Source organism: Rousettus aegyptiacus, unplaced genomic scaffold (assembly GCF_014176215.1).
Source record: "Rousettus aegyptiacus isolate mRouAeg1 unplaced genomic scaffold, mRouAeg1.p scaffold_m13_p_4, whole genome shotgun sequence".
Taxonomy (NCBI): domain Eukaryota; kingdom Metazoa; phylum Chordata; class Mammalia; order Chiroptera; family Pteropodidae; genus Rousettus; species Rousettus aegyptiacus.
The window spans coordinates 100,562,480-100,586,123 of record NW_023416307.1 but is presented as its reverse complement, the minus strand read 5'-3'; the positions used below and the strand labels follow the sequence as shown (position 1 = coordinate 100,586,123).

General features: G+C 38.0%; 1 protein-coding gene across 7 annotated transcripts in view; it reads right to left on the bottom strand.

Annotated features, from left to right (window-relative positions):
- The window catches only part of FOXP1 (forkhead box P1), a 477,086-nt gene that overhangs the window by 15,203 nt on the left and 438,239 nt on the right, over positions 1 to 23,644 (bottom strand). For 6 of the 7 annotated variants that reach the window (XM_016141476.2, XM_016141479.2, XM_016141475.2 and 3 more), the window contains 5 exons: positions 23,084 to 23,171; positions 11,348 to 11,431; positions 1,667 to 1,868; positions 1,479 to 1,558; positions 779 to 880 (listed from right to left, as the gene is read on the bottom strand). In XM_016141476.2, the coding sequence (XP_015996962.1) occupies positions 779 to 880; positions 1,479 to 1,558; positions 1,667 to 1,868; positions 11,348 to 11,431; positions 23,084 to 23,171 (556 nt within the window). The remainder of the gene's footprint in view (positions 1 to 778; positions 881 to 1,478; positions 1,559 to 1,666; positions 1,869 to 11,347; positions 11,432 to 23,083; positions 23,172 to 23,644) is intronic. The other variant, XM_016141480.2, reaches the window with a different exon arrangement.

Below are 23,644 nucleotides of genomic sequence, written 5' to 3'. Positions count from 1 at the left end.
AGTATGTCATATGATCTCACACCTTGTTGGGGGTATCCAACATGGATCTATGGAATTTGACCAGTTTTAAAGAAAACGGTGTTAAAGTGAAGTTATATAATCCAGAAGTGACTTTTCTTCCTCAGAGTACCTATGAATCTCTGACAGTCTTTTAACACACACACACACACACACACACACACACACACACGCACGCACCTCCCCCCCACGCACACACAAAATAACACAAAAAACAAAAAAACTTTAAAATATATAGTGTTCTCTTTAATAACTTTCACATATAGTTTTAGTACTTGGATTGTAAAGCTTTCTCTACTAACCAGGTTAAGGATATTTAATCCAACCAGTGAAAGTTATGTCATTTGTCTTATCATTTCTCCAGGTTCCCAATGCCATAAAAAGAATTATCTATGCATCTCTGCAAATATTTTGGTGGTGGCTAAATACCTAAAACATGAGGTTTGTGTAAGCAACAGGAGAACCTCAATATTTGGGCAACGGTGTCATCTGCTCCTTTTCTCTACATATTCCAACCAGAGGGAGATGATTTTACTGGTTGGTCCATTCAGACATGTGATGCTGCTGTAATGGGAGTCTTCCATCCCAGCATTTTAACCATAATAAAACTGTTTTCTCAAACAAATATTCCTATAAATTAGACTCTTTGAGTGGATCAAAAAATATAAATGTACCTTACAACAACTGCATTTTTTCAACAACAAACTCTCTTCTATAAATGGCAAGATCCAAGACTACCCAGGCCTGTGAGAAAGCTTACCTTCCATGTGGCTGCATTACGTCGGAAGTAAGCAAACATTCGCGTGAACCAGTTATAGATTTCATTTAGTGTTAGCTGCTTTTCTGGAGATTCAAGAATGGCCTATGAAGCAAAAGTAACAGAAGAAGATAATTTATGACCAAATCAGCAGAATCATCATTATACAGTTTCCAGAAAATATAAAATAACTATGATTCAGAGCTAAATCCTAAGAAAGGTTTCGCAAAATGATCTAAGATTAATGGTTGTATTAAACAGTTCAATAGCAAAATTCAAAATGGAATTATCTAATTGTTTTGAGTTTTTATTTCTGTTTCCGTACAGAAATATTAATTTATTAGTCATTCATAAAGCAGAATCAAAGAGAAATGCAAAACATTTCACTAGCTGATTAAAGCTCAGTAATTATTTAGAGCTCAGATTAATTCTAGGGATCAGAGATTACTGTAGCTTGTGATAATTGACTTGCCATCTTTAAACAGGCTCATTTTCACTGTTGTGTGAAATGAATTTCCTAATAATCACATCGTATTGTAATACTTAATCAAAAGCAATTATGTTATATATTGCAGTTTTTAAAAACCTTATAGAAAAGGTTTGAGCATGCCTGCATACTAAACGGTTTTAAATCTACTTCATCAATATAATATATCCACATACACGTACACCTTTCGAAATAATTTCACAGTTATTTACTTACCTGCCTAATTAAAGATGCATATGTAAATGGTGGTCTAACTTCTGCGTTCTTATAAAATTCTTGGTTCTGCGCAATATCTGCTAAATAAGAATCATTGTCCTATTAATTATCACTTGTGAAAAAAAAAAAGTCCGGTCTACAAGAATTGTATATCGCAGTTCTACATGAGGCAAAAATAGAGTATCTACCTGAAGAAATGGGCACGTTGTATTTGTCTGAGTACCGCCTGCGGATGGGTCCCACCGTGTGCATGCTTGTGGTGGTGATGACGGAGGGGCCTTGGGTGACGGGAGTGATGGGGGCGGTTGGGGTAGTTGGAGTATGAGGTAAGCTCTGTGGAGAAGCCTCTGATGCAGACTTAGAGAGTGTGACACTTGATACCAGATTCAGCTGTGAGGAAAAGAACAATTCTTAGAAGACCTTCAGAAAAACAGAATAACCAGGAAAGCATCTAAAATCCAGCAGGAATAACACAGGGGGGAGCCTGGCTAGCTTTATTTCTCAAAGTAGATGTTTCTAATCTACTGAAATATGAGGTGAGTTCCATGTGAACACAATTCACTTAATAGTCAGCTGGGCTACACTGCTATAGGCCTAAGCTCTCCAAAAGAACTTTCTGCCATGTTCTAGCATAAGGGAGGAACTGTTTTTACTTAGTTTTTATAAAAATTAAACCTTTATTTAATTTTAATGAATTTAGGTCTAGACAGCCACATGTCACCAGTGGCCACCATACTGTACAGCACAGGGATTGGCTACTCAACTTCATAATGAAATTTCTTGGATGGGAACAACCACAAATGTGTTTGGCCTATGACTCGAATTAAAAAAAGCGGCACTGATCCAGTAAACCATTATTGCGTTCTATCAGTTGGTAGAGAATAATCTTTGAAAGTTTTATGTGTAATCTTCATGCAAGTCTATGAAATAGCGGATTGGAATATATTAATTTAAAAAGAACACAGCATATGAGAGATCTAAAACTATAAAATTTTTGTTGGCTTTTTTCTCGTTTCAAATGTTCAGTATTATAATGGAATAATCTACTGCATCGAATAAGAAAATGATTATTATTTATTTGAAGTAGTATACATGGAAATCAATAATAGTACTGTTTTGATTCTTTTTCTTTCTTTCCATCAGTCTAACTTTCACTTTGAAGTACTTCTCTTACTAATACTGGAAAAACTGGCTTGTCCCCTCCTTTCCTAAAATTTATTGTTACAGAAATACAAGTCTGGCAATGGTGAAGACCTTGATCGTTTTCAACATATTTATTAAAATCTACAGATAATTACCATCTCCGATACATAGAGTTGGCCCAGATCCAAGAAACTTAGGCAGAGAAGGCTTACTTGGTAATATTTTTTCAAACCAGATTTCAAACTAAGCACTTAACAAATAAGTCTATCTCACCATTCTGATAGACCTAGTACAAGGCATTATTTGTGAAAGGTACTGAAAATGATATTCTTCTGAGATCATAATCAAAGAACAGATTAAAAGAGACTTCCAATTTATTGAGAGGACTCAACCTTACTCACACTCTAGAAATGAAAAAGGCCACAAGAAACTTCTCTGTCTGATGTTTAGCATGGTTCCATAAGAAGGCAATAAATTTGAAGAAAAGAAAGATTAAATATCATTACGGAAATATTAATGGAAAAATGTACATAAGTTGCTGGAAACTGAATGTTGGGTTGCATTCAGTTGTACTTTCTTTTGTATCTTCCTTTTCTCTGAAACGCCGACTCAGCCAACAACAGCATCCTACCCCTTTCCCCCACACCTAAGAAGAACAAGCTAATGGAGGTAGTGTTACCCTTACAAATCCCCAGGTACACTGGGTAGATGCTGTGAGGTGCATTTTTATTAGTGCTAGAAACCTGACTTCATGACACACATTTGCAAACTAACTGCTAGCAGTTCAAAGTAGCAGCCATGGGATGGATCAAGAAGGAAGGCTGATAAGGAGCCAAATAGGAAGGAAGGGGCTGGCCTCTTCCTTGCCTCGAACCTTTATCACTGACCAGCTGCGGGAACAGTACGTATAAGCATCAGCCCAAGCAAAGAAATGAATACGCCAAAGACTAAAAGCCCATAAACATACAGCTTTTACAATTCAGATGCTTCTATGCCTGAGAATATCAGAACACTCTGGAAAGTCATGGATACTATTTGTAAAAACCATGTTGCAAACCACCTGCCACGTGTGGTTTCACTTAATTCTCATACCATCACTAATACTTGAGATGTTATTACTCATACTTTACAGATAAGCAAACTGAGGCTCATGGGAGATTAAATAACTTGTCCATATTTACAACCTGGACTCAAAGTCAAGCACACACTTTTGATTCAAGGCTTTCGGTATAATCTTCTTCTTATACTCAGTTAACGAGAAAAAGAAACACTAACCAGTTTCATTTTTCTATAGGCTCATCTTTGGAAAGGATTTGATGAGTAGCTCTTATCCCTGCTTTTAAATGACATTCAATAAATATTACTGCGCAAATACAACGCATCTGGAATTGAACTGACAAAAACTGGAAGAGAACACGCAGTTGCTACCCTTGAAGAGCTTACCATCAAGTGCAGACAATGGCTAAGGAAAATGTGCGCAATTACCATAAAACAATTCTGAGGACTAACCTTATTTTTTGGCTTCTCTTTTCAGTTTACAAACATTACCCTAAACGCCACGACTTTCTTATAATGCAGTGAAAAGAATATCAATACCATGAATGTCCTTAAGAAATACGTGTGCTCCTTTCCAGCTTTGTGATAAAGATCACCAAGTCCACTGGGTTTTAGTCTAAAATCGAAACTCATGTAAACATTCAGCAAGTGCAAACCCATCTTTTTTGGAGGCTCACATACAGTAATAGTGGGTAAGTCACAGGGTATGATGTCATAAAATATAGAAAGAATGTGATTCTTGTAGCTTTTACAGAAGTCTCAACACTTGTACTGCTTCTAACCCAAAAAGCAGCAGTGAAAAATAAAATCCCTCCAAGTTAGCATGATCCATGAAGAAAGGGATTCAGAATTTTCTGGAGGCTTTTGAACATAGGTAGCAAGTGGAAATAAACACTAAGCTAGAAGAGAGCAGAGAAGGGGGCTTACCAGGCTTGACAAATGACACTGTGATTCACACCCACTGCTGGGCTGTCTCTAATAAGCCACAGAGGAAGCAGCCAATCTCAGCTAATTATCAGATAAAAATGTATTGTAAGGACTCTAATTAGGAGACGTAGATGGAGGTGATCTAATGATTAAATGCTGCATTCGAGTGACCCTACCATCAATGTGCAGTGGTGCAAGATGTCACTGGAATATTTTGTAGAAACAGTAATTTTATTTCAAGGAGGGGAGGCAGTAATATTTGTAATGATGGCTATGAGGTAAACTAATTAAAAGACAGTTCCTAGAGGAAGAGGGTGGCTGAGAGCAGCTGTGGCCATTCCAAGACCAAGTGCCAAGTCTCAATAGAGAGACTGCAGTCAAGTGGAAAATTTCTGCCTGACCTCTGCCCTTGCTATTAATTTGCAGGAAAACTAATGACACATATACATATTCCCACAAAATTGTTCTAATTGCTAATTTGCCAAAGGAGCCCAGATTCCAAATTAAACATGACTGTAGCCTGTGAGGGAAGGAAGAACAAAAAGCTGTAAACTCCAAACAGAGGGTGCTTCTCCTTGTGAAATCATTTGAAGGCTGAACCAACAAGTTAATGAAATGTCAACCTTGTCAACTGCTATATAAGTTTCTTAATTTTTAAACTTTTGTTTGATGATCACATGCTTGTCTTGAGGAGAAACCATCTTGGGGAGGAAGGTCACAAGGGAGAGATAAGATGGAGCATGGGGAAGGATTCAAAACAGGCTCTGTGTTCAAACCTGCTCTTTTAATTAAGGTCGCTAGAAAAAAGTGGACCAAAAAATTAATTACAGACTTAGAACAGAAGAGCAAATTGGGAACGGTGTGGGTTTTGCTGTAATCTTGAAATATTCATCTTAATTGTAAACTATTAAAACTTAATATAATCATCAATTAGAAATGAAAGCATATGTGCTTTGTGTTTCTGACTGTAGTTAAAGTTTTAAAAGATAATTTTTTTCCAAGGCATGAAGCAGGAAGGGATTGAACTGGGAAGATTTCTTTTCCTATTTTTCTAATTGTGCTCAGTTACTATTTAAAAAGAAGTTGCTATGTTTAGAAAAGTTAGTAACTCTGATATTTGCTACATGGCAAGTTTCCATCATGTGATGATTTCGGCAAAGATAATCTCTTTGAAACTCTGGCCAAAAGTTAAATTCTTATGTCATTTAAAATTGCTGGAGGATTTTATTTTTTAAACTTATGTGTGCTCTCAACCACCGTCTTATCCCCCAGTTCAGCTGCAGAAGGACTATCCTGGAAATCTTACCCATCCCAACTACTGGAACTGTCACAGCTACCTAATACTCTGGTTAGCCCTTCTTCAAAAAGATTAATCTTTAGTTTTTAAACAGTGAATTCCTTTCTCTTTTAAAGATGATGAGTCATTCACATTTTCAAAAAATAAACAAACCGCTGATGTAAACCCCAGACAGAGACAGACTTGTCGTTAAGTATTCCCATAAGAACTCATTTTTATTTTTGTTTGTGCTCTTGCCTCACATGAAAACATTCTGAGAACAAAAGACAAACCTGAAACCAAAATACCAAGAGGACTTGCTGCGTAGTAGGAGCTTTCAGGCTTACAGAACTGGTTTCTCTGCTGTTGGTTTTACTGCCCTGAGCGGGCCCAAGCCCTGCTTTAACTGCACTGTCTCTATACATAATTCAGTCATGTTCAGAAAAGGACTAAGAGGCTGAAGGGCCATTCCCACGACTGTAAGGAGCCTAGGACAGGGGGTGGCAGCGGGAGGCTTTTGTTCCCAGCTTTGCCTTCCTTGGCCATCTCAGCCTGGTCCTGTTACTATAGTAGAGAGGGTGCTGGTGGAGGGCAATGACTGAGATGGTGGTGTCATTGACAGTGATGCTAAAAACAAAAAACCGATACTGAGTTGACTCAATGACTTAATGAGAAACAGTAGGTAAAGAAAGGTGGTGTGTGTTGTGTTGGGGAATCTCCTTTTATAACTGCCTAATGTTATTTCCCCAAATCTAAAGCAAAGCTGCAGCAGCCCAAGTGGGTCAGGCATTTCCTTAGGAGTTAAAAGACCCCTCTTTTTTTTTTTTTTTTTTTTTTTTCTCAGACAGGGAGCACTTTGTTGTTATAGTAGCTAATAACTACTTCAAAACAGTTCCAATTGCTGTGGTTAGAGGAAAAGAGAATGCGTAAGAAAAGAAAATCTAATACTGCATTTCGCTTCAAATATTCAAGTTCATCTAAGTGTTTTGTAATATTTTCATAAAGAGGGTATACTGCCTACACTATAATTACTTGCCCGCCAGATGTGAAAGAATGTGGTTTCTCTAGGATCAAGGGTTTTCCCTTGGTGTGCAGGAATACCCTAAACGCGAAGTATGCTTCTCATGTACTCAGTATTATAAAAAAAAAAAAAAAAGATTTTTCTGAAATGATAGTGAAGTCTTTCTAAAATATCCTTAACAACTTAATAAGGTCATAACACAGACACACTTCTTTTTGTTGTTATTGTTTTGTCCTCTGAGTTACTCCTCCCTCCAAGGAAGCATCTCAGCAAACTCTCCACAGAGTAAGCATGGAGACATTAACCCACGAGCAGTCCATTCTGATGTTTACTTTGAGAGTGTTATTGATTTCAGAACAAAAGGATATTAATCATACTCATTATGATAGTTTCCTGTTGTCCATTTTTTTTCACTTTTGCTGCTCACAACATGAAAAAAAGAAGAATCTTTTAAAACTCAAAAATACAACAAATTTGCCTATTCTAAACATATGTCAAGAAAGGGTTTTCCCATTGCACGTGCTCAACTGTTAGAACATACGGCTGCCCTGGTCAATTTTCATTCCTTTTCCATGCAGGGCCCATCTTTAATAAAATTAAAAGTATGAAAAGCTGATGTTGGCTATGCCTTAACTTCCTCAGCACTGGTCCGCATTACACACCTTCCTCTCCCAGCTCCCTTCCTCAGACACATGGATACAAGGACCTACTCCTACCCCAAGAAAGATTCGTGAAGTTGACTTCTTTCCATTTCTTCTTGTTCATCTAGGTTTCATCTTAGAAATTATTTTTTCCAGAACTCTTCCTGGACCCCACCATAATAGCTCAGTTATTCTACTCACACATAGCATGACTCATGCAGTGAGCATATAAGAGAGTGTTGCATGTCTTTATTTGTTAGTTTGTCTCCCAGGCCTCCAAATACTTCAATGGCAGGGATGTCTCTAGCTTAATTTACTACTCTGTTTTTATGTAGCATGCCCAATAAGTGTTTGTTGATACAATAATAGCTGGATTTTAAATGCAGGAAATCCCCTTCCAAAAACAACCTGCAGTTTGAGTCTTGGGCAAATTTTTTTGGTTTAAAAGATTTAATGGTAAGCAGGAAGGGATGCTATTGAAGGTGTCCAAAAACTAAGAAGACTGCAAACTGATATTCCAGTTCACCTATTCCAGTTCTCCTAGTGTGGGAGAGCTCGGATCCATACCTAAAAACTGGGGGTCTGTCCTGAGAAAAGCATATCCTCTAACTTTCCAGACATGATGACAAGTTCCACAACATGATCCAGAAAACGCATCTATGAGTTGGTGTAAGAACAATCCAAGAAGGTTTTTGTAGATTGTGTTTTTTTTTTTTTTTTGATGGAAAAAAATGGGAACTTGGTGGATGACTGGATATAACGAATGACACTTAATACCCAAAAGGCATTTAATGAAAAGCAACATTTACAGCAAAGCATTCTATCACTTAGTAACTAAGATTTTAAAAATAAACATAAAGTACTTTTAAATAGAAATGGAAAAAAAGAAAAAAGAAAAAAACTTCATAAATTTACTGGCAAGGCTGCAACACTGAAGTCCCCATCTATGGTTATCACTTATAAGTGATTATTTATTTCAAATCAAAGATTCTAGAATACTTATTTGAACAAACACTGTGGACTCTAGGATTTAGGTGAAATAAATTACAGGTAAACGGGAATATTTTGCATTTCGGAACTGAACAACAGAAACCTCTGTATCACTAAGGTTGTAAGAATCAAGGATTTGCTGTGTGTGTGTGTGTGTGTGTGTGTGTGTGTGTGTCTTCTTTTTTTCTTTACCTTTTTGGGGGGGCAAGGAAGTAAAAACTGATGCAAAACATTACACGTCTACCTTTTATAATTAATTTTCCAATGCCTCACCTATACATATTTTAATAATTCCTGATTTAGAAGATGGTATCTATAATAAAATTTTCTATTTTCCAATAAATGAAAAGAAGGCAGGTTCACTCCGGCAACAGAGTGTCACACAATATCTACTTGTCAGGCACCAATTTTTACTTCTTACATGTAAGTTAAAGGATAAGGAATTTATAATGCTGCCTGTGAAGGGAACCACTTTTCATACACAAATGTGATTTTTTTTTTCCAAAGGGTAATACAACAGTACATTTACATAAACTAATCCAAACAATCTATGTATTTGACAATGGCAAACCTCACACAGACGGCCTATTGTTGGTTTACATCTTGGAGTTCTTTATATTGGCTTGTAGCGCTGCTCTAGCTGTCAAAGGTTTGACTTGGACTCTAAATAAATGGTTACAGAAGTGCTGTGCAGCGATATTGGACTTCTTTGCAAAAGAAAACCTGCTGTGTATGAATTCAAAAGCTATTAATTTTTCAGTCAAAAATATTCGTGCCTATTTCTTTTAATAAAGAAATACTGTGCTGAGCTACTAAGAGATAATGTTGACTAGTGGTAGAGAATTTTCAATAGAGTAGTTAAAAATAAATTTAGTAGGAGGTCCCCTTCAAAGTTATAATTTTCTAGAATGCAAAACGATTTTTTTTTTTAATACTAATCAAGACAAACCTTCCTTCCTTGTGCATTTTCCCCAGGACTGCTTTTCCCTGTTTACTGACTACTTAACACTGGTCCTCGTGGAGATTCCCAATAGTTCTTGCGTGGCCTGCGCAGGCTTACACACATGGCACTCCCAGCCAACACCCAGCCTCATCCCTCGCTGAGCGCCACCTGGGGATCTGCAAGTCCTTCTCTAGTTTTCTCTCTCCTCCTCCCTTCACGAAGCCTCATGACCCAAAATGAGTCCATTCCTAGAGTCCAAACATTATTCTATCATTGGCTTTCGTCTATGGAGGAAACAGAAAATAATCTTATGCTCTCCCTCGTTGCTAGGTTGAAAGACTCAACCCCTTCATCCCAAGAACCATTTCCCTACAAACAAAAGCCATATGAAGACTTTCAGAGGTCAAAGGTGATCAGTTTCTTAAGCAATTTGGCTATGCCCATTGGAGAACTCAGTCTTTTCAAGGTCTCACTAATTTGCTTAGTTCAGTTCATGTTATTCCCTTCAGAGGAGGAATTGATAGAAATTGCAGGAATAGTAGAGTTGACTACTAATTCCACAATATACTGAATGGCCAGTTTCTTTTTTCTTCCCTTTCTTTTTGGTAGCCGATACATTCAGTCCTACAGCCATTTATTGCAAAATATATGGAAACTAAGGGCTCTTTCTGAGTGAAAATGGATGTGCAAAGTATTTAATGATTTTATGTCCTATATCTCAGTAATGTGTTCTGTTTCAGACATTAATTTTGTCTGCCAACTGCATCTTGGCAGGCTACCATATTTGCTGGGTTAATAGTCTGACTCCGTTTTATTTCTATCACCATAAATCATACATATATGGGTGTATGTTTGCTTTATTTATAGAAAAAAATCAGTCAAAACAGATAAACCAATACTTTGCCATTATGCTGCATCATTGCATATTGATTAAAATTGCTGGTACTAACTATAGATTGTCAACGCTCAATTAATTTTCACACAGTGACTCCATGCAAAATCAAATAAAGGCAGTGTACCTTTAAATTTTACAAATCTTAAAAATCAAGAAGCAAAGCAACTCTCTCCATTTTGAATAATCAGTTGAAGCTACTAGGAGATTTTTAGAAATACAGGTATATGAGAAATACAACTGTTAAAGAGATCAATTTATAACAAGGAATGAGGCCCAAGACAGGAATTGTGGATACCATCCTTCTGCTTTGATATTAACTGTCTGTGCTTGGGAGGCACTCTTCGAGGTCAAGTAAAAGAACAAAGCTAAAAACAGGGGATTCCTAGTTAAATATAATTTCAGTGTACCCCCTTTGGTCTCTTGTGAAGGAGTAATGTTCATTTCAAAGTCTTTAGTCACCATTAGATGCTCTCCGTAATTTTAGCCTCTATTCCGACAGTGAGTCTCCTTCTTCTGTTACAGGTAGACTAGACTGTCCCTCGCTCCTTTTCTCATCCTCACTGTCTCTCAGCTTCCTTAGGCTGAAATGCCTTTGTCTTCTGCATTCGAGACCTGGCTGTCTTCTCTCTGCATTACCACCACTCTGAAAACTCCCCATGCCCCTCACCAAAACCCCAACACCACCCCCGTCTCCCAGGGAGCTCTCATGATATACTTTAGTGCCTTGATATAGCATCCATCATCTGCCCCAAAGAAGAGCTGTTTGTTTGGGCCTGAAGAACTGAACTGTGTCTGCATCTTCCTGTATTTCTCTAAATGCCTAGCAACAGTACCCTCTTTATAAAAGGTTAAAAAACAGTCAACTCAACTTAAGCCTTTACTATTATCAGAGTAGCCTGAGCTCCTTCCTACGTTTGGGGTGAGGAAGCAAAGAAGAAACAGACAGGTTCTTCCCCTTGGTGTAGCTCAGTACTTACTGGCTGTGGGGCAGCTTTGGGTTCCGTAGACTTCACGTGCAGATGGGTCATCATGGCTTGCAGGCGCTCTTTGTCTTTTGCAAGCTAGTAGGGAGAAAATGCTTTGTTATTTCTTAGACTACAGATTGGAATATGGTATTACTATTAGCTACCATTACATCCAAAATGATACATATTCCAAATTAAGTTATGACACCATCACACATGACACAATCTGTTTCATTGCTTAATCATTTTGAAATCTATATGACCACTGCCAAACTCCAAGCAACTGGAGGTGCCCATGTGAGATTTCTCAACACAAGATCATCAGCCTTTAACAGGGAAGTTCTAGACCTGCTGGCACCAAGAAGTCCCATGTAACACAGACAGCTAAAAGACAAAAACATGAATCATGCCTATTAACCAACCTTATTCATAAGGAAGCCAAAGGAAAATGAGCTAGGTAGCTAACACTCATAAATTCATCTGTTGTGGTTGTGGAAAAACTCCTAGACAGATGGGTACATTTATGCAAAATTAACTTCATCTTTCCTAACAAGTAGGAATAGATTAAGACAGTGCTAGTAAGCAATATTATTAGCAGGACAGGCATGGGGCTGCAGGGTTGACAGCTTCCCATTATCAACTGAAAGCAGAATAAGCTTATTCATTTATTTGACATATGAGTACCTACTATGTCCTAGTCTCATTTTAACAAAAACTGAAGTCTCCTCATTCTACAGAAAATTATGTTCTGAAGGCACAGAAGTTTCTAATTGATGTATATGGCAGATACTCAAATATTATTTATCGGGTGTTTCTTTATGCCTGCTTGGACTGTTTTAACATAATTTTGATAGTTCAAGACAGTTGGGCATAGGGGACATATAGTAATTACCCCTGTAAAACAAGTGGGGAGTGTATCCCCAAAAGATAATGGTACGGTTAAGAGAACAGCTGTGGAAATCCGGGAAAATGTGTAAGAGATCATGAGAGAGAGGGAGGGAGGGAAGGAGGGAGAGGGAGAGAGGAAAGATGGGGAGAAAAGAGAGGGAGTCAGTAAGTCAGAAATGGGGAGGGACCCATTCCTTTCACGTCACATAATTAACTTTAAACCTTTTAAACATTATTTTTTTAAAAGTCTAACATGATTCCAAAATAAAAATCAAGACTTTTAAAAATAAAGGTATTTCTAAGGGAGAAAAGTGTTTCAGGAATTGGGGGAAAGCAGAGGAAAGAGAAAGGGTACAAAAGCAAGAGAGAAAAAGCTCTCAGTCTAAATGGATGACTCAGTCTCAAGTCATATCACATTGGTTTTTTTTCTTCTTTCTTTTCTTTTTATTCTCTTGTGGTTCAGGGAGAAATAAATTAAGAAAAAAAAAAGCTTTACAGTGTTAGCATTTATCTTTCAACAAACAGGAAATGAATATGATACCATATTAGGAGCCACTTTATGTTATTCATTCTCTGCTCTTCAGTAAGTTATTGACAGCCAAACTAAAAGATGCTCTGAACACACAACATAATGCTACAAGAATTTGGTTTTCCAAAGTGGCTTGGTTAGAACAATTAAAATGTTAGCAATGTCATTTTTCTATATTTGCTTTTTATCTAAGTGTTCTAAGTTTTTTGATGTTAAAATGAAAACATTCTTAATTTTAAAAATGTTTTGTTTTAAAATTATCATGGGGCAGAAGGAATTAAGGCATCTTTCTTTTCAAAAACAAGAAGTAGTCTGCCATAGTGAATATTATAAATTAAAGGCTGTGAGGTGATAATTACTGAAGAATCTGACGAATATTACTTGTGACTTAATTTGGGGGGTAAACATTGTTGATATAGTAATTATAAAGACCAAATTAGAAAGAAATCCAAATTCTCAGCATCAAAAGGAATCATTACTTCTATATTCCATCCAGATGTTTACTGGGCTGACTTTTTACTGGCCAAAGGTAGTGACATCAGGTTGCAAACACTTATCTAGATTTGCACACAGCCACACCCATAACCCCAGAGGCCACTGCCACAGGGCAAGAATTATTTTTTCCATTAGAATATTACTTAGACATTACTGTTCATTTTGAGAATTATCCAGGTTCCTTATTTTGCCTCAACCTCAACTCTACAATCATAGTGGCTGCTTTACCATAAAAGATGGGCAAAGTTATAGAAAAAGGCAAAATTCAAGTTTTTGTTTTTGTTTGATGAGTACAAACTAGCATGCAATGTAGTCTTAAATTAGTTTTGGATTGCTATCATCAATTATAGCTCTAATACAAACTGTTTTAATAATTAAAGAAAAAAAAACCTGGCCAAATTCACTTTTTGTTTTTTTAAGGCCAAAAGTCTAAACATTTACACCTACTGAAACGACATCCTCACCCTACAGTCTTGCATTTATAATACACACTGGTCCTTCAAAAAGCTTTTAGATTCTTTATTAGTTATTATGCCATCATTCCATGAGCTCACCATCCCTGTCAATTTTCACAGCATCCTTTCATTGTTATGAGAATACAAACATTTAATATTAGCAAAGCACATTCCCTTATAAACTGAATCCTATGAAAAGCAAAGTAAAGGAGGATGAGAAAATCAGTCCAAGGGTCAACTAAAAATTTGGTTGGCAAATTAAAAAAATTTTTAATGTTGTGATATCAGGAGAGAATTACTTTCTAAAAGCTTTCCTAGTGGGTACAAGAGGAATGTCGACATAAAAGGGCAATGGGCCACACATTTAGAGGAGCTGCCTATATGGTGTTTATTTAAATTAGCAAGTTCATTTGCCCATTCCATAGGGAGCGTGATAGCAGAGAGAAAATGGGTAAAGGAGTTGGGTACAACAATCAGGCTCTGCTGGGTTCAAATTCTGGCTGTATATTATGTAGTCTTAAGTATTTAGTTCTCCTTCTAAATATGGAATGACAATCTCTGAGCTCTGAAGGGTTGTTTTGAGGATTATATAAATTATTATTATTATTATTATTATTTTTTTTAAAGTTCAATCAATGTAATCTATCTAGACTTCTACTGGCTGAGTAGATGTTTGGAATTTGGATCGACATAATGGATTCGATGAAGTCTGCAGCTGGGCTAACTGGTGAGAGAATTCTGCTGTGTTAAACAATAGAAAAGAAAGCACAAGAAGGATAAAGCCCATTTCTTATGGATTCATCTCCTTAGTTCTCACTGTATCTTTCCCTCACCCTAGGCAAACGATTCCCCCCCCACCCCCAGTGGCTGATATAGGTCATCCCCTCTTCTATTAACCATGGCTTCAAATTAGGTTTCAGATAGCCCAGGCTGTGAAAAGACCAGAACATGTGTATTGCTTCCGACCTACTTATAAGTGAGTGCCTAAGGCTAGGAGCTCCATTCAACATCTTCAAAGATAAAAACTGAGGAGATTAAACTCATTCTTTTAGCAGATAAAAATGGAACATGGTTTGGGGTTCATTTAACATAATCATTTTATATGCTGTCAGGAGGACTAATCATTTTAAGCCCAATTTGGTGGTTCTCACTTGTGAGAAAAAAGTTCTTCTGAAATAAATAAAGGACTTTGAATGTGTAAAAATACTAGAATTACTGAGGGCAGATGAGAAGAAGGAGTCAAGTAACTCATCTGATTTCAAAGAAGCACAGACTCGTGGCTATTTCAAGTCCTCTAATCCTGTTCTTGTGTTTTATAGTAGGGAAGTGGACACTTGGGGGGTGAACTTACTCGAGGTCCTAGAGCTGAAAATGGGGGAAAAACACTCCTAGAATCCCAGTTATGTGTCATTTGGTCTGATTTTCCCACACTGGTGTGACCATAAGACACACTTGGGACACTAACTGGAAACACAGATTTGCCTCCCTCCCTGCCCCCCACACTAAGGTCCTGATGTAGATGCTCCACAGGAGGGGTGGGACATATATGTAGTTTCAGGAGGCACTCAACATATGAGTCGGCAAGTCTGGATTCTTCCCGTACAATGACTATCCTTTACTTATCTGACTGGAGTCATAGCTAAATTAAGCCCAACAATCCAGGGTGGGGTGCGGCCTGGGATTAGGCGGTTTTAATAAAGACCCCAAGTGTCCACATTTAATGGGGCAGCTTCAGGGGACACTCCTCTCTTCCATGGACTGAGTAAGCCTTAAACGGTGGATGTTCAGGTGCCCTCAGTAGTTCTGTGTACAGTAAAGATCCATCCAAACAGAGCTCAGGCAAAGTATCCCTACTTACATAGGTTTCTAAAGTACACATAATCAAAAGGAGAAAAGAGGAAAAGAAGGAAAAAAGCCGTGACTGGAAGGGGTAGAAATGAAATTCTATCAAACTGAGCATTTATTAAAGAGTTATTTTCAACCCACTTTATCAAACCATGGTCATTCACATGCCTTAGAAACTCAGCACCAGTGAAACTTGCAGATGACTCCTTTAACACCAACTACAGGTCTCAGGTGGAAGGCAGCCTATGGCTCATTTCACCACAACTGAAGAATTCCCCTACTTTTACTATATTCTGTCACCATCTTCGCATTCCTTACATGTTGTTATTAAAGACTCTCTTGACATTTAAAGCAGACACACACTAATACTCAGTCATAGTCTAGGAATTCTAATGCTCCCAGAGTTAGGCAGGATTTTAAATTATGAAAACTAAGTATCTTGATTTTCAAAGAGGGACTGTGGAAGTGAGAAACCCAGAGACTCTCTCTTCTTTTTCTTGGCTCTGCTCACAAAGCAGTGGCAACATGAAGCTATGATGCTGTCAGGACCTCTCTTTCCCCAGCATTCTCCAAGCTTATTCAGAGAGAGGAACGAGGCTCTGGCAGGCCACTGCCACGAGGAAATGTCCTGAGTATCACTCCGAATGGGGTTAGAAAAGTGCAAAGGGGGATATGTGATAGATAATGTATTTGTGAAAGTCCAGGAAGCTGGTGTGATTATAAATAGCAGTGCTAATAGTAGAATAATCACATGTAAAGTCCCTATAGTAATTGGTTTGTGTTAGTCTTAATGTCTCCCTTTGTTATTGATACTTGTGAATTTTTTCCCCCAATGATATTTTCTTAGAGCTCATAGTTCCTGGTGTAGATGAAGAAAACTGGAGTGACCCCAGCATCACTGAGCTCTAGCCTTGCCCTGCTGCCATGGACTGCTCAGGAGAGAACTCCATGAAGAAGAAAACAGTATGGTCCCATAAGCCAAATTTTTAAAACCAGTGAACTTCACCTCCTGGGTGTATGCGCACACCCCCACTGGGCCATGACGACCCTGGGCAAAAACTAGCACTGTCCATTATTTGCCATTGGCTTTGAACAAGTTCATTAGACCTTCTAAACCTCAGTTTCCTCATCCGTAAAAAGGCGGACACTGATGATTTCTCTGGCACCATCCACTTGGTAACGCCTTTTCAAAGAACAATAAGAAATATTATACTAAACATGCGCATTAAGCATGAGACACATATTGATTTCCGAATGCAAGATTTTTCCTTTAAACAGAAGACTCTTAGGATCAAGGAAATACAGTAGAATCTACTTACAGAGGGGTTCTGAGGATTTAATGAAATTGAGGGTGGGAAGCCCTAGAACAGTGTTTGGCATATAGTAGGACCTTAATAAGTATCCTTTCAAATGGTTTTTAAGCTCCTCTATGAAATAATTACAAGCAGAACATGAAACATTAAACGGATCTCTTCCATAGCCAATGGATTCGAACTGATCATTAGGGTGACCAACTCATTCCATTTTGCCCAGGACTTTCCCAGTTTTGAAACTGAAAATCCTAAGCCCCAGGAGTCACTCGGTCCCAGGTAAGCAAAATGCGATGTTTGGTCACTCCACTTCCTATTGAACAGATAGATCAATTTAAAAAGAATAACATATTTTTCTATCATCTTTCTCCCTTACCCTACAATCAGGCTCCCTTCGTCTGGAATGTCCTTGCCAATCACCCTTTTCTGGTCACCTCCACAATGCCCATCCTCCAACTCTGGCCGGTGTGGATTTAGGAGTGCTAGTCTTACCTTCCCTTACTAGATTGCACATTATTGGAAGGAAGAGGCCATCTTACTTATCTGTATCCAATGCTTTGAATACAATAGGTGCTTGATAAATAGTGATGGAATGGAATCAAACTTACGAAGAATAAAAGGTACACACCCCTCCACCCCCATCCCCTGCCTGGGCCAGGAAGATCATCCCCATCAGTCAGGTTGGCTCCTTTCACCTCAGCTGCTTTCAATATCCACTTTAAAGGATCTGGAGGTTGAGGGTTCGTAGGAAGCCTGTCCTGAGATCTGTTCCCCTGACACATGCTGAGCCATGGATGTGATTAAATGCCAAATCTCTAAGGATTCTTTTTCTTCTATTCAAAACCCTTCTTCGCTCACCAGAGAGGACTGCTGACAACTGATCAAGGTCACCTTGTCACAGAACAGATTAAAACCAATACAGTATATGTGGCCAGAAAAAAATGTATCTACATTATGAATGTCTCAGCTTTCTGAGAGAGGTAAGTCCGTCAGAAGACTTTTTTCTTGTCTGTTAAACTGGTTTTCTCTTTTCCTCAAATAGAATTCTGTTCCAGCCACTAAGATGCCTTTTATGGTATCTTGTCCAGAGTTTGATAGTTGAGAGAAGTGATAGGCATGTCTTACCTAGGTGGATCCAGGTAACTGGATCAGTATAAATTTAAATCCCTGGCCCCAGGTCTGGTAGACAACAGGTACCCAACTGTCAAGGAAAGTTCAAGTACTCCCTTACAATCCTGGCCAATGGCATCTGGGATGGGAAATCCTTATTCTCAATTTAATTACAATTCCTATGTCTCTGCCTCTCTCTCTCTCTCTCTCTCTCTCTCTCTCTCTCTCTCTCTCTCTCTCTCTCTCTCTCTCTCTCTCTCTGTCTTGGTGGGGCGGGAGCTGTATATTTCACGACTTATATATAAGACCATGTTTATTGACTGGGAATTTTTTTCCTTTCCAGTTCTAACTCATTTCCATGACTACATATCTGGAAGAATCTGTCAAAAGAGAACATCTAACAGATGAAATCTTAAAATGCATTCCCTGACCTTAAAAAGCCATATCCTTGACCCAAATGATTTCTGTGGTGTCCATCTGTATATAGTATAATAACCTAACATAACTTCTCAGGTTTAAAATTTGGGTTCCCAGGTAATAGCTGGGGTTAATCATCCAGTCCATTGATAAGATGTCAAAAAAATTTACAACTGTCCTTGTAATAATGAAATGCAGTAAGAAATATTCCAAAAGGCTCGCAAGGCCCACTAAGATGTCTTTTTGACCCTTACTTCCAGCTCAGTGAGACAGGTCGCAACAGGAGAGCATAACAGGAGAACTGCATTAATGAACAAACTCTACTTAAGGTATCTACTGCTAAGAAAACATGCATTACATATTTTGATGTCTTCCAACAAAAACAAATACAGGTGGATTTCATGCACAGCACTGATTAGACAGGTCTACGTCAGACCCTCATATCTATCTCCTTGATTTCTGACTGGCTGCCTGAACACTCTTCCATTAAGAATCTTATAGGTTTTTCCACTTGATTCAAGGGGAAAAGCACCACAAAGTAGAAGAGCACCACAAAGGGAAACATCTCTAGCCACTATTGCATCCAATTCTTCAGGATGGTTTGACTATAGGTAAGAAATACAAGGGCCCTCTGTTTGGGTCATAGTTGAGGTTTCCAGGGTTTAGATTCCATGTACTGGAAAGGCACATAGGACAGCACTCAGTGGCTTTCACAAGCTTTGGTCATGTCTGGGGCGGACGGATTCTACCCTCCTGAATTTTCCTGTAGAATCTTTTCATAATGATTCTCTATAGCAGACACAATGAACCTCTGTTGATCTATACTGTAAGATCCAATCTGAGCTTATTGGGTTTGTTTTTACAATGGGGGCACACGTGTGACCTCGCTCCCAGATGTAAACACCAGAGCCCTGAGCACTGTTTTGCAGAGAGAAGTCTCGTGAATCTGGATGGCAGGGAGAGAGTTCTCCTCTTACTCTATTATCGCGACCCTGCTTTGGGAATTGTTCGAAACTTGACTGCTCTTCCCTGCAGTGATAAGTGGTGCAATGTTTTTCAAATTCAAGTTAATAAATGGTGATTTTGTAACATACTTAGAGATACTTGGAGGATCAGGTATTTCCTGGACTGGGAAATGACTTCTTTAAGGGAAAGAGAAGTAGCTCTAGAGTTGGTCACATCCCGGGGATTCCCTCTAGATGAGGTGTTACACTGACCTGCTGCTCAGAGAACGGGGGAAGGGGCGGGGGGGGGGGGAGGCGGGGGAGTGAGCCAGTGGAAACGACAGAAAGGCTGTTTAAGCACAAGAATCTCTCTTCAAAGTATTCTTGCTGCTGCATGAACCTGATTTCCCCAGTACCTCGGGTTCTATAGGCACAATGACAGTTAAGTTAATTAAAAAGTACATTTCCAGAAATGGGTGTATAAAATAGCAAATGTGATAGCACAAACATGGAAATAATGAACATCAGAGAAACAGGAGGCCTCAGTTGAGAATAACTGCGAGGATAACTGTATCTTGCCCCAGACTCTCCCAAATGTGCCAGGTCTGCAACGCAAAAACTCTCAATCCAACCCCTGAGAAGAGCTTCTCTAAATTCTATTGCTGGGCAAGGGTTCTGTAAATGCTAAAAACTGTTCACATTTTCTTTTGTATTTCATCCGACTGAATAATAACTAATAATAAAATCTATTATGGTTTGGGCCCTGACTAGCACTGACTCTTGAACATGTTTCTAGTGTTAGCTAGCACTGCCCAACTGATGGATGACAGCAGTGGAAAACAGTTCATTTAAATTCTATTTTTCTTCTAGAACGTTAAGAACCAGGAGGGTAGCTGTATCTCTCTAACTCTTATATTCCTTAGTGGTTCTAGCAAAGGTCCTGCTATGTTATAGCCTCTGGGAAATATTTGCTAAATGAATGAGTAGATGAATGGATGAATGAATGAATGTATATCCCTCAGCCAGCTTTCCATGACACCAAAGACTGGCAGGTACTTGTCAAGTGAAGTTGCTATTGAAGAAACCTGATGAATGTGGTGACTAATTTTACATACCAATGTGAAGAAGGAGAAGACGTGGGCAGACCTTTGGGTAGCCAAGAACGTAAGGAAACGAGTTGCTAATAATGTGATGAAATTGTTTTTTCTGCTCCTCCTGACCAGAGTTTGTTTGGCAAACTTCTCTAAGGACCAGCCAGATAGTAAATATTTTCAGTCTTGCAGGCCATAGGGACTCTGGCAATTACTCAACTTTTCCGTTGTAATGCAAAAGCAGCCATAGATACTTCGTAAATGAATGGGTGTGGCTGTGTTCCAATACAACCTTATACTTGGACCCTGAAACTTGAATTTATATATAATTTATTCTTCTTTGACCCTCCCTCCCCAACTATTCAACATGTAAAAAGCTTTCTTAGCTCATGGGATTTGGTTCATGGTCTGTAGTTTGTCAACTCCTGCTTTTAGCAAGCATTGTTTCAACACTAACAAGTCACTCAAGTTTTGAAGAATCGTAACCCTTCTGAATTAGTCTTTTCCTTCAGTAAAGCAGATTCTCAAGCAAAAATATTATTTGGAACATCACAGGTAACTACTACGTAATAACTTCTGGCCCATGAGCTTCTTGGATTTCTATCGCAAACTGAAAAGCCTGCCTTCAGTTTAATTTAGAGCTGAAGGATGAAATGTAGAATAAATGAAATCTAAAAATAATCAAAGAATTCTTATATCAGTCTGTTCCACTCCCAGGCCACAGCCAACAAAAAACAACATTAAAGTTGCCAGGTGATAACTACTTGACTTATTAATGATCTAACTCCTTCCCTTCTCTTGTCTGCTCTTAGTGGAGAATGAAGAATAATAAGTAGAATAATCAGTTCCCGAGGAATTAACAATGGCCCCACACTTACATCTGCAGCTTGGAATGCCTACTTGAGTGAATCAGGACAACAACTCTAGTAAATGATTTATTCTAGCTAATCATTAAGAATTTAATTTTATCAACTAAATAAATAAATGTAGGAACTTGTATCACTTTATAAACTACCAAAAATACACATAAATTCAGGTATCAACAGCAATACTTTTTTTTTTCTGTTGAATCCATTTTTTTAAGAGCTTACCACACTTCAAAATAAGTGAACTTTTGGGGTGAGATACACACATTACTTTCTTCCTTCCCAATAAACCTGTTAACTTTAAAGATGTTTCCAAAGACTTACATAAAAAATTTTGGGATTTTTATGATGTACCCTTTGCCTGAATAAATATCTTACTGTTATAATAAGGTCATATATATGGTCTGAATGGGAAAATATATATATAAACTAGCTAAAGAAAATTTACTAAAAAAATTTAATTTGTCATATAGGATGACAATTAATTTTAAAAAATCTTTTCTATTCTGAAAAGTCACAACAAAAAGTTTAAGTGTGTTTTGGCTGATTTTTCTCTGCAACTGTTTGAAGCTGTAAATGACTTAACTCAGTAAAATTCCAAATGTAATTATCTTCTGTACTTAGCCTAGGGCTCTCCATATATCTCGGCATTGCTGTCTTGCATACAAAATAGCCTTTTCCATGGCTGGTAACAATATAATGTACAACATTGTTTTAATTTCCCCTAGTCTGCTAACCTCTTGCCTACACTAAACCAGCCAGAGGAAGAAGCCACAGTGAGTCATCAAGCACTCAAATGCATTTTGGAACTCAGTTGCATAAATGGGGTTTGCAGGGTCAGGCTTTTGCAATTGTACATTTTAATAATCTCCATTTCTGACCCAATTTTTACCTTTAGAAACAAATTTTCTATTAATTATACCAAGAGTGGAATGATTGTTAAAATATGGTGGGGATCACAAACAAGTTATATCAGAAAGTGGAACCCACATTAAAAATGCCACCCTCCCTGTTCCTCACAACTGTGATCCACAAGAAAACTGGCAGAAGTTTATTTTCTCTAGTCATAAAATACATTCGGTATGATCAAATGGATTTCAAAATACAAGATTTTACGTGCGTGTGTGTGTGTGTGTGTGTGTATACATACATAGTGTATACGTGTCTGTCTGTACGTGTATTTAAAATCTATGCAGTGAACTCTTAATTGTTTTCTGTCACAGAGAGAAAAAAAGACAATGAAAAATGAGGAATAAATTCACACACAGTTTCTGATTAACTTTGGAAAACGTGCTCGCATTGTGCTTACTCGCCCGGTCTTGCTAGCATCCGCATGCTCTCTCCCCATTCACATTCGTGCTCTCAATCTCCCACCCCAGTTTGTCTTGCTAATTTTAGGTTAATAACATTAGCAACTTAGGGAACTTTAACAACAGATAACCAGAAAGGTGAAAGGAGAAGAGGAGGGAGGGAAAAAGACAGAGAGATGGAAGTGCTGAACGTGGTAACTGAGAGTTGGCTGCACAGATGCACAGAACTTTGAAACACCTGAGCTGCAGTTCCAAAGAATGAACTGAAGCTGAACTTTCCCAAAGAATAAAATTAAATTAAATTAAAATAAAATAAAATAAAATAAAATAAAATAAAATAAAATAAAATAAAATAAAACAAAAATAAAACACAACAAGTTTTGGACCTTCCATTTAATAATGAGTACACAGGAACTCATTACAGAACACTACAGAAATTTGGAATTTCAGGAAAACTGAGGTAATATTAAAAATAAATTGGGTTTTACCTGTAGCTCTAACTGCTGTACAACCTGCATTTGTACTCTACATTGAGCTGTACTTCTATCGTCCAGCGCATGCTCACTGTTGAGATGTCTGCAACAATACATAGAAAATCATTAAGTGAAATGGAGAAACAAAAAGGAAAATATAAGTTACCAGGATGTTTAAGCATAAACTAGGCAGCCCGTCTAGCTCACGGTGGGTAGTTTTGCGGGTGGCCTGCCCTTTTCCATCCCCACCACTTAATACTGTATTACATATAATTTAGACACTATTATCACCAAAATAAAAGTCTTCCGGGGAGAAGTTCTGCAGAGCATCTGGAGATAACCATTTTCACATAAATAAGAAAATTTAAGAAATTAAGTCAAGGCAGCATTCGGGACCACCTCAATGGGCAGAAATCTGAGGCAGGGCCCACTCGGTATTTCAGAATAGTCTAATTTGTATTAGAACCTGCGTACAAGCATCTGTCTGTTCACAAGAAAACTGATCTTATGTAACTGGTGACACAACCTTATATTGAAAAGCATTAAAATGAATGTCAGAAATGGCGGAGTGGAAAA